This window comes from Ipomoea nil, unplaced genomic scaffold, assembly GCF_001879475.1.
Source record: "Ipomoea nil cultivar Tokyo-kokei standard unplaced genomic scaffold, Asagao_1.1 scaffold0164, whole genome shotgun sequence".
In the NCBI taxonomy this organism is placed as follows: Eukaryota; Viridiplantae; Streptophyta; class Magnoliopsida; order Solanales; family Convolvulaceae; genus Ipomoea; species Ipomoea nil.
In genome coordinates this window covers 1,559,137-1,577,717 of record NW_017616592.1, presented here as the reverse complement: position 1 = coordinate 1,577,717, position 18,581 = coordinate 1,559,137, and the positions used below count along the sequence as shown (strand labels likewise).

General features: G+C 32.7%; 1 protein-coding gene and 1 long non-coding RNA gene across 2 annotated transcripts; both read right to left on the bottom strand.

Annotated features, from left to right (window-relative positions):
- Positions 1 to 211: 211 nt before the first annotated feature.
- Positions 212 to 18,580, bottom strand: LOC109175158. Its single transcript, XR_002053252.1, has 3 exons — positions 18,565 to 18,580; positions 15,670 to 15,675; positions 212 to 338 (listed from the first exon to the last, which is right to left on the bottom strand). It is a non-coding gene; the product is annotated as an uncharacterized LOC109175158 (long non-coding RNA).
- On the bottom strand, positions 788 to 7,195 carry LOC109175130 (peroxisomal fatty acid beta-oxidation multifunctional protein AIM1-like). The gene is made up of 18 exons (XM_019324385.1): positions 7,026 to 7,195; positions 6,856 to 6,927; positions 6,512 to 6,574; positions 6,360 to 6,416; positions 6,135 to 6,202; positions 5,929 to 6,010; positions 5,757 to 5,812; positions 5,270 to 5,572; positions 5,042 to 5,131; positions 3,952 to 4,126; positions 3,697 to 3,818; positions 3,330 to 3,493; positions 2,981 to 3,235; positions 2,537 to 2,658; positions 2,344 to 2,465; positions 2,048 to 2,196; positions 1,302 to 1,446; positions 788 to 1,034 (listed from the first exon to the last, which is right to left on the bottom strand). Exons 1-18 carry the CDS (start codon positions 7,117 to 7,119, stop codon positions 990 to 992), a joined length of 2,184 nt encoding a protein of 727 aa, XP_019179930.1. The 5' UTR covers positions 7,120 to 7,195; the 3' UTR covers positions 788 to 989.
- Position 18,581: the final 1 nt, after the last annotated feature.

Here is an 18,581-nt window from a genome sequence, read left to right as displayed (position 1 = left end):
GTGGTAAGTTCTTTGTACACACTGATATTTAATCATGTTTGTTAAACTATTAAGTTATCGTGATTTACATACTTCGAAATACTCTGTCGTGCCAGGATGTGAGGATCTTGGATTTGAAATTCAATCGTTTGGGAGAAGATATCAAATTGCACAAAGTTGACAATTTTTATGAATCAATGTTACAAACTTGAATTACAAAAGAATAAATCAATTAGTCATACATAATACTTTTCGATTTAAAAAGATAAAATGTTTTATTTGAAGACTATGATCCCTCCTAATTTAGGATAACACTTCGTTCATTTTCTAAACATAAATATAAGGGCAAAAAGAAAAAACTGGCACAAGTGTCAAATAGGCCCATCAACTACTACAAAGTGTTCAATTCCCACCATGAACTAAATTAAGTGTCAAATAAATCTATCTACTAGCTAAATTCATTCAATTGGCCTTTTTTTTACAAGTTACCAACAGGTTGCCTATTTAATTATTAAAATAAATAATTAAAATTTTTCAAAAAAAATAAATAATTAAAAAAAAAATGAAAAAGAGAACAGCCACCGGCTGTCCGGCGGCTGTCCTCTTTTTTTTTTTTTTTAAAAATTTTTTTTGTTTATTTTTTTTAATTACTTATTTTAATAATTAATAGGCAACCTGTTGGTAACCTGTAAAAAAAGCCAATTGAACAAATTTAGCTGGTAAATAGACCTACTTGACACTTAATTTAGTTCATGGTGGGAATTGAACACTTTGCAGTAGTAGATAGGCTTATTTGACACTTGTGCCGAAAAAACAACATTATTGAATTAGAATGTCATTCCATGACTCTTATTAGGCAAGGGAAAAGATACCTCTAAATCACAATTTTGAAACTTGTAAAATATAAAAACAAATGAACAATTCTATTATGCATACATTTATTGGGCAGCATATGGGATTTATTTCCATCTGGGCATATTCGAAGGTTGGATCGTCAGCCAAACAGTGTCTTAGATACGCGATCTTGTAGCTGAAGACGTCGAAGCAGGTGCACTCTGCATTAAAAGGGTTTACATTATTTTTCTTTTACATATAATAGAAATGAGGATTGATCTTAAGGGCTCTGGTGAGAAAATGCCTTAAGCTAAATGGTAAAAATACTCGAGGTTCACAACACCAGGTATATATGGGCAGTTCTTTTACTTCTAGTTTTTCCATATTTGTATGCTTGAGTCTCGATTTACTTTGGCCTACTACTACATTGAGTTGGCATGGGAGAAGAGAATAATTCATCGACCAATGAAAAGGTGAAGAGAAGTTACCAATCGGATGCCTTTCAGTGCTCTCTCTTCTAAGAATCTCGACGGCTTGAAGAAGTTCCCAATACCGTACAATTCTGACCACTTCTTGAGGCTCGTGTATATGTGCATGGCACCAACAGTGTCTGCCCAGTAAACAATTCCGCCACTGCCAACGTTAAAATGATTTGTCAGTAGAACTCTAAGATCTTTTTTTGTAAGAAATAATCAAGTAGAATTGAAGCATGTGCTCCATCTCAACTAAAAGCCTAAGCTGATAGTTCAACACGCTCCCTCACGTGTGCTGTGGGTTCCATCGAACCCATGACCTTTGGTCTGGCTCTGATACCAAATTGAAGCATGTGCCCCATCTCAACTAAAAGCCTAAGCTGATAGTTGGATTACACATTAATGGCTCAAAAAGTAGGAGTTAACCTAAAGTAAACACTACACTCCCCTCTAGATTTTTTTTTTTTTTTTTGTGGGGGGTTGGGGGGTGGGGGATGTGGACTTAATTGTGAATCTAAGGAGTGGAGCGTAGCATTTTTAATTAATTAACCTAAGCTTTGATCGTAATATCTAGTGGTGGAAGTGTGCAAGTATAATATGGTCTCCTCCTAGTTGTTACATTCTAATCCGAAAGGCTAACTTAGGAGTTAGCCGACTTGGGAGACATCGCAAATCTCTCAAAAAGAGAAACCTTGTTGTCTGTAAATCTGTAATATAAAAGATGGCTATTACTGATTTTTAATGAAATTGGAAATAATTACCGGTAAGATGGGAAACTCATTCCAAGAAGAGAAGCAACATCAAGATCTGATGCTCGAACAACTATCCCTTCATCCAAGACTCGACATGCCTCATTAACAACAGGAAACAGTATCATCTCGACAATTTCTTGGTCGGTGACAGATATCGGCTGCAAATCATTTTACGATGTAAATTACTCACTATACAAGTAAAAAAATTGGTTCTAAATAACTCATGAAACATGAACTGCCTCTTTTGAAACAATCAAAGAATTGCATAGCAAACTCTAAAGTTTGTCATTTAAGAGTAATAATACCTTCCCTCCAGGCATAATGTTAGTGAGCCTTCTAGACTGCTCTACAAGTGGAAGTACTGAAGGATCAGGTTTTGGTTTACTTCCCTTCTCGTAAATGTAGTATCCTTTTCCATTATTTTTACCTGCAAACCAGGGTCAATGTGGATATGGGGCAAAAAAGCAATTATGAAGAAGGTAATTAGTAAAATATTACCATTCCGTCCACTTTTAATAAGGAGGTCAAGCAAAGGAGACTGATATGTACGGTCTGCAAAAGCAGAAGCAAATTCTTTTCCTACTGCAACAGCAACACCATATCCTGATAAATCTTGAAGCCTGAAAAACATGATTTTAATACACTTATCTTCAATAAGCTTAAATATTCACAAATATCTCCTCAACATTGTTTCAGTTAATGAAAATGCAAAACAGAATAACTAAGCACTGAAATATCATAATACTACTCCATATTATTTACTTATTGTCATGGTAAAGTATAACATGTAAAAGCCAAATATGTTTGCTAACCCAGGTCAATGACAAAATGAGGGGAAAAATCACCACCTTGGCCATTGAGAAATAGTCCAATGGTCAGACATACTCACAAAGAAATGCAGATAAATCGTATCATATAAAGGAAAGATAATTAGTTAATTACTGGAATGGGCCCATAGGGAGACCAAAATCTGCAATTAGCTTGTCAATCCTGAAAACATCCACTCCCAGGTTGACCAGGAAATGTGCTCCCTGTGAGTATGGAAAGAAGGTCCTATTGACAGCAAAGCCAGTACAATTACCAACAACAACTGGTACTTTTTTTATTGCTTTCCCAACTGTAATAAGGTCAAGAATTGTTTGAGCTGAAGTCTTCTCTGTCCGTACGATCTCCAAAAGAGGCATCACATGAGCAGGACTGGTTGTAACAGAATTAAATTAGGGTTGATTGGAAGATCTTAAAAAAAAAAAACACACACACACACACACTCAAGAAGAATGACAAAACTTACCTAAAAAAGTGGGCCCCTATAATCCGATCTTGAGATCTGGTCTGCTGGCCAATTATGTTGAGGTCTATAGTTGATGTGTTGGTTGCCAAAATACAATGTGAAGGACATGCCTTCTCAATGTCACTGAATATCTTTTGTTTCAGTGGAACATTTTCAATCACAGCCTGCAATCAAGATCTGACTACATTAATAGGTTATAATAATATAATGATATAGGTATAAACTATAGCATGCTTTTGGATCATGATCAGGATTATCTCAGAAAAGCAAGTAATTAACTGAAAATCCTAAAAGGGTAACAAAATGTACAAACTCAATTATCAGATAATTCAAAATAGCAATGCAAGTTAAAAGTTAAAACATGTACCTCTATAACCATATCCACATCCCTAAATTCTGAGTAATCCAGTGCACCTTTAAGAATTGACAGAGACTTTTCAGCTTTGTCTTGAGCCAACTTCTTCCTTGACACCAAACCACGAACATTTCCTGCAGTATATAAGCATTACAACATAAGACCACAACACAATAATCAGAAATGCTCAAGAACTCAATTATGTTTTCAGCAAGGCATCAATTACCAAAAATACATATCATCTCCATAATAATAAATGTCAATTACCTTCAATGGTTTTTAATCCCTTGCTAAGGTATTCAGGGTTAATTTCCTTAAGAACAACAGTTATATTGCTCAGAAGAAGAGCTGTAGCTATACCAGAACCCATTAAACCCCCACCAATAACAGCAACTTTCTTTATTGATGTTGGTTTGAGGCCTATATCAGTGATGCTAGGCACCTGGCACAACAGTCAGAAAGATGTTTGAGCCATAGATCCCAGTGAGAATTTACTTATGAATCCAATAGGATAACACATAAATAGTTCTATGACATTGTACTAGCATAAGCAAGGCAATTTGATGAGGAATTGATGTTCAAACATTATACCAATCACAAAATCAAAGAGAGGGAATAGATCCTAAAGCAGAAAAAAAAAAAAAAAAAAAAAAAAAAAAAAAAAGAACCACCCACAAACAAGGTTAATAGGTATAACCAAAGTTAATGACCAATTCCAAGCCATGTAAGTTACAAACTCAGCATACACTAGGGAAGATAGAGAAAACAAGGCTAAACCAAATGGTGAATGCTATAGCTCCTAAAGAAATCCTGACTACCACTGTACCACAACAGAATCAGTGCAAAAAATCACAAATACAAAGCTATTATTAATTTAATTTCCTGTGTATTTTTTCTGCAGGTCAATATTTTTCCTGGGGTAAGTGGGGCAATATAGGTTGATCAGCTTTGAAAATACTCATGGTCCTGGACGTCTTATGCAACTCCGTATAATTTGGATCAGTTAATTAGACACCTACCTAGCAAATAAAGATAACATTGGTCTAAACAAGCTAGGATATCTGCAAAGTGACTTAACATACAAAATAGCTGGATGAACAGATGAAACTGCAAACATGACTTAACTTTGAAGACTACATATACATTAAAATAACAGACCAAGTCTTAAACAAAAATAAGCAGAAGAAGCACCAACAGTTGAGCACATTTTTACTTTTTGATAAGTAATGATTAAGCATGTTTTGCAACTAATAAAATATATTTTGGCCACGAATGGCAATTAAGCATAATATTATTTATATTAGCATCAAATTGTCAATAAAAAATGTACCATAATTGTCAATTACATAAAGATTACCTTAGATGTCGCCCTTTGTGCAAAAAATGCATGAACAAGACCTTTAGAAGTATCTGATAATACAAGCTTATCCTTAAATACTCTGGCCTCCTGCTCAAAAAAAAAAAAAAAAATTGTATTATTTGCTGCTTCACTTTTACCCAGAGTTCAAGAGATGGAAAGTTGGATTGGGAGAAGTGAGGCAGAAAGAAAATGGAAGTTTGTCATATCAAACTGTACAAAAAATACCTCTAACACTCCACTATGTCCTCCATGGAGAATACCTTCTTCAATTACATCAATGCATACCAGGTGATGAGGCAAGTTGGGAGCAGTTTGCTTTGCCTGTTGTCTAGCCACTTTCAAAATATTGAGTGCTTCTGAAAGGGCACAAAGTTTGTCAGTCCTGTGAAGGGAACGCAACAAAGGTTTGCGACATGCAGCAATATCTAGTGCCCATTGGCGTGACACATCAATCAATTTTGCTGGGGGCACAACTGCATCAACAAGACCTAATTTATTCCCTTCTTCTGATGTTATAGGTTTAGATGTCTGCAAATCATCATTATTGAGCTTTCATCAGTGCAAGCAAAAAGCTTTATTTGAACCACCACAACCTATCTTTTTGTTCCTCATTCAATGCATTTTATTGCCATCTAGTAGGATTTAATAAAAATAAAGTGGTTGCCATTATTTTCAGCCTCTGCAGAATGGGTACACCATACTAGTTACTTACTCGCATCATTTCAATAGCCTTTGGCAATCCAACAAGTCTTGGAAGACGCTGTGTGCCTTTCAAGGAAAATAAAAATTTCAAAACTTAGTTCGTCTCTTAAAAGAGAACTATTTAATTCTAATATCTTAGTAAAAAGTGAACAAACATCAAACATTCAAATTGACAGTTGTACCTCCAGAGCCAGGGATAACACCAAGGGTGAGCTCTGGCAAGCCAAGCTGAGCTCTAGTTGCGGCAATGCGTGCATGGCATGCCTAAGTAATGAATTAAGAAGAAGATTAGAAACCAGGAAAAGGGTTTTATAATTGTACACATTTAAATATATACAAGCATAGTAATAAATCATGAAGCGCTGCATTTAGTATATAAGCAACAAACCAATGCCAATTCTAAGCCACCTCCAAGTGCAAGTCCTTGCATGGCAGCAACAACCGGTTTTTTGGCATCTAAAGAAACATAGCCAAGAGGAACACTGTGAATAATAATGGCAAATCAAAATTAAAAAAATAAATAAAAATCTAGAATAAGAGTTTAAAAGACAGAAAAGAGCCCACCAGACAAAAATAAATCAAATTCAAACAAAATTTAAATCAAGGGACAAACCTTCTATTGTGTTGGACAAGAGGTCAACAGACACATTAGGCAATAAAGAATTATCTCCTGAAGATTCATATAAGTTTTCATTAGTTCTAAGAAAGAAGACCCCCATCACAGAAATAATACTATATAGCAAATTCAAAGAGTCAAAATTTTACCAGTCTCATGAACTTTTTTAAATACGTTGATGTCAAAACCGCCAGAGAACGTCCCGCCCTTTCCTGTAATTAAATGAAACAGTACAGCTTATCACCTTCACAAACCAGCACAAAAAGGGAGTGAATTTAATTCCCAGACCTACCCCCATATATAACCAAAAGACACCAAAAAAAAAAAAAAAAAAAAAAAGAAAAGAAGGTAAAATCCTATTAACTACAACTTGGAAAACTTGGTTCAACACGTTCAATAACCAATACCAAATCAGCTAATGAAACTAGCAAAATTGTCAATATCTGAAAGCGACAATTGAACTGAAAAACCTAACGGTTAAACGACTACTTACCAGTCAAAACTATAGCTTTAACATCGTCTCTCCTCAATGCCTCCGTAAACTTCTCCTTCAATCCCGCAAATACTACAACACAAATTCGCAATTAACAAAGTTAATCAAAAGCCGAACGAACCTATGCAAGTATAGGCGGAGAAAAAAAAAAAAAAAGTAGAGTAGCATACTTTGAAGAGCTAAGGCGTTAACGGGAGGATTGGAGATGGTGATGAGAGCAACGGCGTCGTTTCCGACCTCCATCGTAACAGTAGGCACCGCCATGTCCTTTCCACTTTGATTTGCAGACAAAAAACTGATTCAGAATGGGAAAGCGAGTAGATAGTGATGATCTGATGACGCGGTTTATATTTAAATGAAGAAGGTGTACTCCATACTTCCTGAGTTGTACACCGTTGTTTTCAACCGTCTTTGTATTGACTTGACCCACTTTTTAAACCAGTGAACCAGATATCCACGGGACTCCATGTGTTTAATTCAGATTAGATTTTAAACAACTAGTATTTTTATGCGCAATATGTAAAAATAAATGTCAAATATCTATATCTATATTTCTATATTTATACTATATATAAAAAAAATTCTCCATTTTAACTTCCCGCATAAAATAGTTCTATACTATTAAGAAGATTTGCGTAATCTATATCTATTTATACTTACTATATATAAAAACAAAATCCTAAACTTTAACTTCTCGTCCAAAATCCTCAAATTTTAATATATTATTTTCTACTTTACTATTCGTACATTAATTCTACGTTAAAATTCTTATTCTAATATTGTAAAATAGTGTAATACAATTCCATAATATATTGTTTCATACTTTCCTATTCGTACTACAATTCTACATTAAAAATCCTATTCTAATATTATAAAGCCTAATTCCATACAATACTGATAAAATAAATGTCAAATATCTATATCTATATTTATATTTATACTTTTATACTATATATAAAAACAAAATCCTCAATTTTAACTTTCCGCATGAAACAGTTTTATACAATATTAAAATTCATATTTCTATTCGTTTCAAAAAAAAAAAAAAAAAAAAAATTCATATTTCTATTCAACAATATTATAGTATTCATTTTCTCGTTAAAAATTATATTCTCCATTATTAATTTTATAATTCTTGATTAAATTTACTAAATTTCAAACTCCCATTAAAACTTAAACTGTCTGACTGATTATTAAGATTTAAATAAAAAATTCTTAAAATCATGTCTGTTTAATTACTCGGCCCGTATCTTCCGATAATCACATAGAAGAAACCTAGCTAATTCCATACAACATGATAAACCAAGTTAAAATCAAACTCAATCTCTCAACTCCATGTTGTACTCATCAAACACTCTTAAATCACCTATAAATTAAATATAGCCCAAAATCCAGCACTTCATCACCAAGACTAAAACAGAAGTTTAAGGAAGAGCGAGCCATTTGGAGTTTGACTTTTAAATAAGGTAAAATTTATATTCAACAGAAGATTGATTAAGAGCCATTTGGAGCTTGGCTTTCAATCAAGTAAAATTTATATTATCACGTTTTTCTTTATCAAACAAGTCTTTATCTGTAGGGGTAAGAAAAAATACTTGCAAAGAACAATACAACTACAACGAATAAGGAAAAGTGTCCGGTTCATTAGAGTGGTATTTTCATCGTCCACTAGAAATCAATCATTCCTAAAGATTAATCCTACATTCAGGAACCATAATGGCGGTAGCTTTATATCGTCAATTGTTCTCGGAGATTGTCCATCGCTTCACTATTCTCACTGTATGAAAGGCAAAAATGAATGTTCACAACAAATGATTCAATAGATTAAATCCTTGCTACAAGGAGTGTATGGTTGCATGTCCACCACGTGGTTTATTGTGTACTACTCACAACAAGCATATACATACATATATATATATATATATATATATATATATATATATAAGGGAGGATTTTGTTTTTATATATAGTATAGATAGATAACAATTAATATATTCATATATAGAGGATGAGGAAAAAAAAAAAAAAAGTAAAGGCCATATGGTGAAAAAAATATATACTTAAGGTATAAAAGTATAATTGCACAGATATTAGTATAAATTAAATAATAATAATTATGGTAATTAAGCTAAATATGAATCGTTGAATTTATTTTTATAATAATTATAATTAAATTATTTATCCATTTTTCTCTTGTTTATTTTAGTAATAATATAATTACATAAATCATATTACATATCGATTTTTTTAAGATAATTGCAGACAAACGAGTCATATGTTATTCAATTAATTGAGTGATACTTTTACACTAATCTTATAATCAAATAAATGTACATTTTCAAATATTAGAATTGTTTAAATTTTATCTTAATTTTGTTATCTAAATATATAATAAAAATTTTATCTATGCATCGTGAGTAATTGAGCAATTATTTGCTTGAATTCAAGCAAGGATAACATCAAAAAAATAATCGATCCAACCTATTTCATCAATTGCACAATATAATATTTGTTATTATAATTTATATAATTGTATATCGATTCAAATATTCTTAAATATTATAACAAATCAATTTCGTGCAATGCAAGGGTGAACATACTAGAATTTTAAGAATATTTGAATCGATATACAATTATATAAATTATAACAACAAATATTATATTGTGCAATCTATTTAATATTAAAAATACAACCATATTAAAATTTCTATTCCTATTTTTTCATTACTACTCAATATTGAATTAATGATATTTAGTTTACTCCAATCTATTTATTCGACTTTTGTTATTTACTTTTCATTATTATAAATAAACTATTTTTTTTTCCCTTTTAAGAGTTGATGTTATCGGATTCCGATAAAAAACAGTTTGCTTTGGAGGAGTTCGAGAAGTTGCTATCTCTGTGGGGGAAGAGCATGAAGGACTTTTCATAAATGCCAACTCTAGACGAAACTAGCATAGGTCTGAGTGAAAACATGTTGATAGCTAAAGAGTTGGCATATGACAATGAATCGTTGAAGACAAAGCATGAAACATTGGTAACACAATTGACCGACAAGCAAAAGAATTTTACGACTCTGTGATGAATGATATTGATTCCAATGGAGGTGGATTGTTCTTTGTGTATGGTTACGGAAGAACAGGCAAGACGTTCGTGTGGAGAACGTTATCGTCAAAGATAAGGAGACACGGTGATATTATTCTGAATGTTGCTTCCAGTGGAATAGCATCTTTGCTCTTGCTGGGAGGCATGACGACGCATTCCAGATTTGCTATACCACTCTCCGTGAACGAAGATTCCATCTCACGTGCAATATATCGCAAGGCAGTGACCTTGCTGAGCTTATAATAATGAGCAAATTAATAATATGGGATGAAGCACTAACGACGCACAAACACTATTTTGAGGCTTTTGACAAAACCATGAGGGATCTATTGAGGTTTGCCATACCGGGTAGTGCTGAAAGACTTTTGGTGGAAAGACAATAGTTTTGGGCGGTGATTTTAAACAGATCCTACCTGTTATTTCGAAAGCAACAAGACCATTAGTTGTCGGAGAAAATATTAATTCTTCATACCTGTGGACAAATTGCAAGGTATTAAGGCTCATCAAGAACTTGAGACTACGGACCTTAGCTTCAGAGGAAGATAGACAAACGGTTGATTGGTTTTCAAAATGGATTGCCGACATCGGAGATGAGATTGCAATGGTTGTAAACTATAGTTCATTTGAGATCAATATTTCGGCACAATTTTTGTTGAAGTGTGGACACAATCCAATAGCAACTATAGTGCAAACTGGAAAGCACATTCCCAAGCTCGAGATATGGCATGCTTAATGAGTCGCAGCTAGAAGGCCAAGCGATCCTCTCGCCGACTTTAGATGTCGTTGATCAAATTAATCAGTACATGTGCGACATGAATACTGCAGAAGGATGGATATATTTAAGTTGTGACTCTTTGTGTAAGGCAGAATCAGACAGTGAAAATCTATCAGAAGTAAACACTCCTGAATTCTTAAATAGTTTGAGATTGTCGGGTCTTCATAATCATTCATTGAAATTAAAGGTCGGTGCACCTGTTATGTTATTGCGGAACATAAACCACTCTTTTGGTCTTTGTAACGGGAAACGGCTCATCATCACAAGATTAGTAGATCACATTGTCGAAGCAAGAATAGTTAATGGGACACATGAAGGAACCAAAGTTCTTATCCCCGAATGTCTCTCACTCCTTTTGATACGAGATTTCCCTTCAAGTTCCAGCGTAAACAATTCCTGTTTAAGCTTTCATATGCCACGACTATCAACAAAAGCCAAGGTCAAACACTAACTCATGTTGGGTTATTGCTAAAAAACCTATCTTTAATCACAGAAAATTGTATGTGGCTTTTTCCTGAGTCACCCATCCTGATGGCCTGAAGGTGTTAGACCTAGACAATGATGGACAAGATTGTGTTGCGACTACCAATGTCGATGACAAAGAGGTTTTCAATATGTGTAAATACAATTGATGATATTATGTTTTCCTTTTAATTTTTTTTTCAAAATGACAAAATTGCTATATATCTAGACAAAAATATATCATTTATACAAATAAATTAAGATAACAATTGATTACTATAACTAAGTTGCTAGAGAACGAGCACATTTCCCCAATTTATAAAAATTCTAAACAATGATATATACAAATCTCTAAAGTTACAGCACCGCATGCATGCGTACATCTACACATTAACTATTAATTTAAGCAATTATTTGCTCGAGTTCAAGCAATGATAACATCAACAAATATAAACGATCCAAACCATATCTTCAATTGCACTATATAATACTCCGTATTTGATGTTATAATAATTCAAATAATTGTATATTGATCCAAATATTCTTAATATATTATAACAAATCCATTCCGTGCATCGCACAAGTGAAAATACTAGTTAGTAATTTATACTAAAATCTTTGATTTATTTAGATTTTAGATATTTATATTCAGAGTATTGTATAATAATAATAATAATGTAAATTATTTTTACAAATTTATATTTATATTTTAAAAGATAACTTATATAGTACTCCAATATATAATGTCTATATATTATTACCGTTGAAGAAAATAAAAAAAAAAAATATATGGTGGATGTATGTGTATACTAACATTAGTTTGGAAAAGATAACGAAAGTTATAATGGTGTGAATATTTTTTACCAAAATATTGTATAGTACAATTCTTATAGCATAATGTATTAAAAAAGTAATAGAAAAAAAAAACATAAATAAAAGAGTATAATCTTCATTCACACTTATTGGTTTTTACTAGTCTTTTCTATATGCGCGATGCGCAAAAACATATGCCCAATATTTATATTTTTTAAAATAACTAACAAATCCCTACTAATTAAAATCTATATGAAATCAAATTTATTTATTATAATAATCCAATATATAATGTCTATAAATATTATTATCATTAAAGAATATAAGAAAATATATGGTGGATGCATGTGCATAGTAACAATAATGGAAAAGATAACGGAAGTTATAACTGTAGGAGTATTTTTGTCCAAAAAAGTATATAGTACAACTCTAAAAGCACAATGTACAAAATGATTAGTATTAAAAACATGGACATAAATGAGGGATATAACTTTGATTGAGACTTATTATGTTTTTAGATTAGATTGAGAGAATAATAAAATTAATCTTTAATGAAAAGTAAATTTCATCTTGTAACGTTTTCCTCCTCCTCCTCCTGTTGTTGTTGTTGTTGTTGTTGTTGTTGTTGTTGTTGTTGTTGTTGTTGTTGTTGTTGTTGTTGTTGTTGTTGTTGTTGTTGTTGTTGTTGTTGTTGTTGTTGTAATAATAATAATAATAATATTAAGTGATTTATGTGGTGCGAACTATTAGGCTGAATAAGTATTAGAACTTAATTCTTTTCAAAAGGTTGATCCCCAACCCTAAGAGATCCCCACACCCCGGTCCGACAGAGCATTTGGGAGGATATAAATCATGGTAACTCAACTGAACATGAACTTAATTAAGCATTAGGTAATTGGTTACCTACATTGATGAGATGTAGGTATTTAGACTCTTAAGTCATCTCACTGCTCAGTTGACAACTCATACACCATCTAGAGTAACTGAGAGAAGTGAGAGAAACACTATCTGGTTTACGGTGATTTCACAGCAGCCCGAGGAACTCATGTTCAATAGACAACGGATTTAGGCAACCAAGAACACAAGCTATGGCTGGAGGTTAGTGGGATTATGCTTTATTGCCACGTATTAAATGTATAACGTGGATTATGTGCTTACACTTCTAACCAATTTGATTGGCATGAGTGATCATATACTCTCATTTATTAAGAGTGGTTAGGAGTGTGCGAATGGAGATTAGTTTAAATATGGTATGAGTTTAAAGGCCTTGTGATCTAACCAAAAAAATTGTGCATTCAAATTACAAAAAAATGCCATATTAGATCTAAAACTTTTTAAAAGTGCAATTAGAATATATATTTATGTGAAAATTACCAGGTAATGTTAATGTGATTTTCATGCATAATTTTCTTTGTATACATGAATATTACATAGATTATTTTATTTTAAAACAATTATTTAAATAAAATTAAAGAAATTTATAAGTTATGTTGACATAGCTTTCATATGCATCCATGTTTACACACACACACACACACACACACACACACACACACATATATATATATATATATATATATATATCACATTAACATAATTTTGTAATGGTATATATGTAACTTATAGGTAAATGTGTTCTAATTGCACTTATGTAGGCCCGGCCCTGGGCAAGGACAGGCTAAGCCCTTTGTAACACTCCCGATTTTCACAACTTTTAAAAATAAATTAAAGCTTTAGGAAGAGATGAAGTCTACTCATTAAGATTAAATTAAAGCGGAAGCTAAAAGACAAGTATGGGAGATGTTATGCCACACCTACACATCTATAGGTGCACAGGCTAAATCTAAACAAAACGTCAAAGTCATACTTATAAAAATCCACGGCTCACAGGCCACAAGTCTAACTAAAACAAGTCCCAAGGAGTTACACTAACTAACGATCTGCTAGCGCGCTCTCCAAGATGCTACTCAAAACCTGTAAAGCAACATAAAGATAGGGGATGACACCCGGTCAGCGAACATTGCTGGTAACCCATCAACACGCGTTAAGTACCATATATAGATAAGTATAAGTCAAAACCATTTTCGAAACGGAATACAGTATATATCATTTCAAAAGCCATAGAGAGAAGTCAACTTCAAAGACTCATTCACACTCTCAAGGATAAAGGAAATCAACATCCTTACGACAACAACAAGACAAGAATACCAACTGTAACCAATACAACTCGAGATGTATTCTACTGATCACAAAGTAGAATGCATCAAGACATGCTCATTAGCAAAGAAGGCTAGATTCACACCATAACGAGTTCCAAGTCCACATAGGACACTATCACACCAAGTCATATACCGTGGAGTCAGCACCACGGCCCGATTCATAGTGGATCAGTGTGGAGGGCTCCAAATCATCAACAAACATGTATCATGTAGTCATTGCAACGACCCGGATCACATGCATAATGTCATCGCAATGACAAGGACCGTAGCCCAATGGAAACAGAGCTAGCAACTTTAAGTGTATACACCCCCTATTGAGATTCCAAGCTCAACGGGTTAGCTACCATCTCTGGCAACGGAGATAAGTTTCCCATGTTGCCCACAAGTCACAAGTAACCAAACGGCAATCCGGAGCTTCACTACCGGTCTGTTTACACAGAAGTCCCCACACTATCCACTTTACCAGCTCAATCATCTCATCACATCAATCCAACATCCCAACAAGAGTCAATACACACGGAATCTAGAGATATAACAACACCTAGATTCCACACAAAGTGTGTACAACAACGGATAAGCTCAACAATAGCTTAATCAAGGAATAATCGTACACATGGGATCACATCAAGGGATTCAATCAAGGGGTTTCAATGAAGGACATGAAACGATACTCAACAACAGCAATGGACCTCAATCTAATATCAACATGATTGACAACACGAGTTGCCCATCCTCAATAGAAAGAGACAAACAACACATACTAGCATCAATGACACCAAGACTAGCATGCATATCAAACGGGTAAACCAAAATAGTTCCAATGAACCACAAAGACTCAACATCAATCCAACGAATCACAAGGTTGGATCATAAGCATGATTCAAGACACCAAATCCTAACATGGATTCCTAACTCATCGTTCTAGACATACGAAACATCAAGAAGACTCACAAAAGCTCAATAATTCAACAACGGGAGGTCAAAACATCAAATACCAAGAAGAAGGGATCACGGGGAACAAATCCCCGCAATCCCCAAACATGTTCCCCGCGGGTGGGGCCACGGGTGGACCTCCACCCGCAGTTCCACCCGCGGGTACACCCTGCACCCAAAAATCAGCATTCGCAATTTTGCACTTTTAAGGCCAAGTTCAAGTCCAAATGACCACAAATCTTCCACACAACAATGATATGACTTGAACATATGAATAAATCATAAAATGCATTCACGAACCCTAAACACAAGCTCTAAAAATACATTATCACAAGATCATGCATCAATCACTCTAACACATCAAGAATTTCACATAGAAGCCAATAATCATTATTATCAAGTGAAAATAGGTTTTGTGTAGCATGGGTTACCTCTTGTAGACCAAGAAAACCTTCTTCAACCTCAAAGCAAGACCAAAGATCCTCTAGATCAACCTAGCACTTCACCCACCACTAGATCTTCTACAAACTCCCAAAACCCACAAGGTAGAAGAAAGATTTAGAGAAAAAATGAAGGAATCTTGTAACGAAAAGGTAGGGAAGGATAGATCTTACCATTCCTAGCCTTGTAGTGTTGGAAAGTTGGAATCTTGGTGGAAGACTATGCAAAGCTTGGAAGTTCCCTTTTTGACTTAGAGAGCAACCTAGGATTCTTTTAGAGAGAGGTTGGAAAGTTTTTAGAACTTTGGCTAGCATGGAATGAAGACAAGAGGTCTTGCTAGGTAAACATGAGCACCTCTCACTAGTGAAAAGACCAAGTTACCCTTACTAAGGTTTGGATGAATAAGGAATTGAGGTACAACACACAAGGCACAAGGTACACCAAGAAGACTAGTCAATTTCTAGTCCTTCGACTATGAAATTTCAGGATTTTAGGAAGAAATTACCAAGGAAGGCTAGGATTAATTCCTTAATTAATCCCAATTAGCATTTAGATTTACGGGGTGTCACACCTTGCCCAGGGCCCATGCTTGGAAGGGGCCCACAATCTTATATAATTACCTTTTATATATACTATAGTTGTTTGATATAATAATAGATCTAGAGTATAAATTCATGTTATTAAACTGAAGATTAGCTGAACTGGAAGACTGTGAGAGTTTGAGGTTTGTTTGCGCCAGATTAAGGGATTGAATCCTTGCTTATGAACCTTTACATCAAAAAAAAAAAGTTTTCCTTCCTACTCTTTAGTAGATGAATTTAGGGATATTATTATATAGTTATTAAAATTTAAACTTATGAAATTTATTTATATTTTTAATTTGTATTTTTTAATTTAATTTGTAACTTTGTGATTTTTGTACCTTTCTATTTTTATTTATTTTTTACCTTTCTATAATTATAGTGAGATTTATAATATAGATTGATTTGTGATTCATATCAAATTTTGAATCTATTTCTATTCGAGTAATTTACTACTTATATTTAAAATATATGTTATTTTGTGAACATTATAATGAGTTATGTATATGTAATATATTTTGTGATTTAGTTATGAAAAATATTTTAAAAGATAATTTAATTTTTCTATGAATTATCTAGTCAATGTAGTTTAGAAGTCTTATTGTGCGTCATTGTATTCAAATTAATTTATAGAATTTTGAAATTAATCTAACTAAAAAAAAGTATTTATAAATATGATATCAATATAGAAGATGTGTGATTTATTATGTGTTTTTTTATTCGAATTATTTTATCCAATTAATTATATTTCATATTTTATTAGGAATATCTATCTTTTATCACGTTTAAAGTATTTTGCTTTATTGCTCCCAATAATTATGATTTTATGCTATGCTCTCATTTGTAAGTTTTGTATTACAAATTTTTATTAAAAATAACTTCATTATTTATTATAATTATAATGTGATTTTCTATAAATGTTTAGAGTATTTTGATTTATTGCTCCCAATAATTAAGTTTTATTCATTTTTATAAACTATAATTCTTTATTTATGAAAGCACTAATGCAGTTATTGATTATTTTGGATTTAAGAATGCATCTAGAAATATTTTCATGTGTATGTATGATTGTTAAAAACTTGAGAATCTTATTTCAAGCTATTTAGATATTTTTATATTATTTAATTTAAATTTTAATTATAAAGACATATATTAATTTACTATAGGGCCCATTTTGTTGCTACGCTCCGGGCCTATAAAATGATAGGACCGGGCCTGCACTTATGTAAAGGGTTCAAGGGCTAATATGAAACTTTTTGTATCTCGATGGTGCAATTGTCTATTTCTAAATAATTTGGAGACTTATTTGACCCTTCTTCTTATATATATATATATATATATATATATATATATATATATATATATATATATATATATACACACACACACACACACTAATAAGAGTCAATAAAGTTAGACTTATAACGGGAACTAAAAAATGTCTGTCAAATTATTTGATGAAATGAATAGTTCAGATTATTTTGATTTTAGTAATTTTTTTTTATTTTTCTACTTTACCCTCTATTATATAATTTACCTTTTCTAAAAATACCACTGCACTCAGTTAATGTAAATTTTAGTAACGGAATATTTCGTTAACTATTTATTATTCTTACTCATTTATTTTCATAAGGAAGGTCTTAGGTTCAATTGCACTATCTCAATCAAAGTTGGCATGATTAAATTCATCACTATTACTCTTATTAAATTATTACTAGTTTTACACGCACATTGCCCGAATAGACTAATGCCTAATGTTTATAATAACATTATTGTTGATTGGGTCTGAGTTCTATGTGAATTTTGTATGTAAAATCCACATTTAATTATCTACTACAGATTTGATTTTTTAAGATTCACCACCCGCTATCTACGAAAATTTCAATTCAATCTATACAAGATAAATTTGGTTGGATATCCATATATAGGAGGAATTGATATTGCTATTCCAATGTCTCACCAATATAATAGTCAAAATCCGTCCCTTGGTCCTCCTGGCCAGCTTAAAATATAAGTGTGTATGTTTGTGGTGAGAGATCAGATGTGGTTGTTACCTTTATTATATATATATATATATATATATACACATGCAACTACCTAAAGTCGCATGTAGTGTATGCAATGTGTGTATACAATTTATACTTAAAGTTTAATGAATGTAAGTGTAGAAAGGTAGGTTTTGGTCTATATATTTTGGTGGGACTACACCTCATTTCTTTAATATTGCACATGTAATTGTTGTTTGCATATTTTTTCCCCTTTCACACTTCACCAAACATTCAGGTTTTGGTCTATATATTTTGGTGGGACTACACCTCATTTCTTTAATATTGCACATGTAATTGTTGTTTGCATATTTTTTCCCCTTTCACACTTCACCAAACATTCAATTAGAG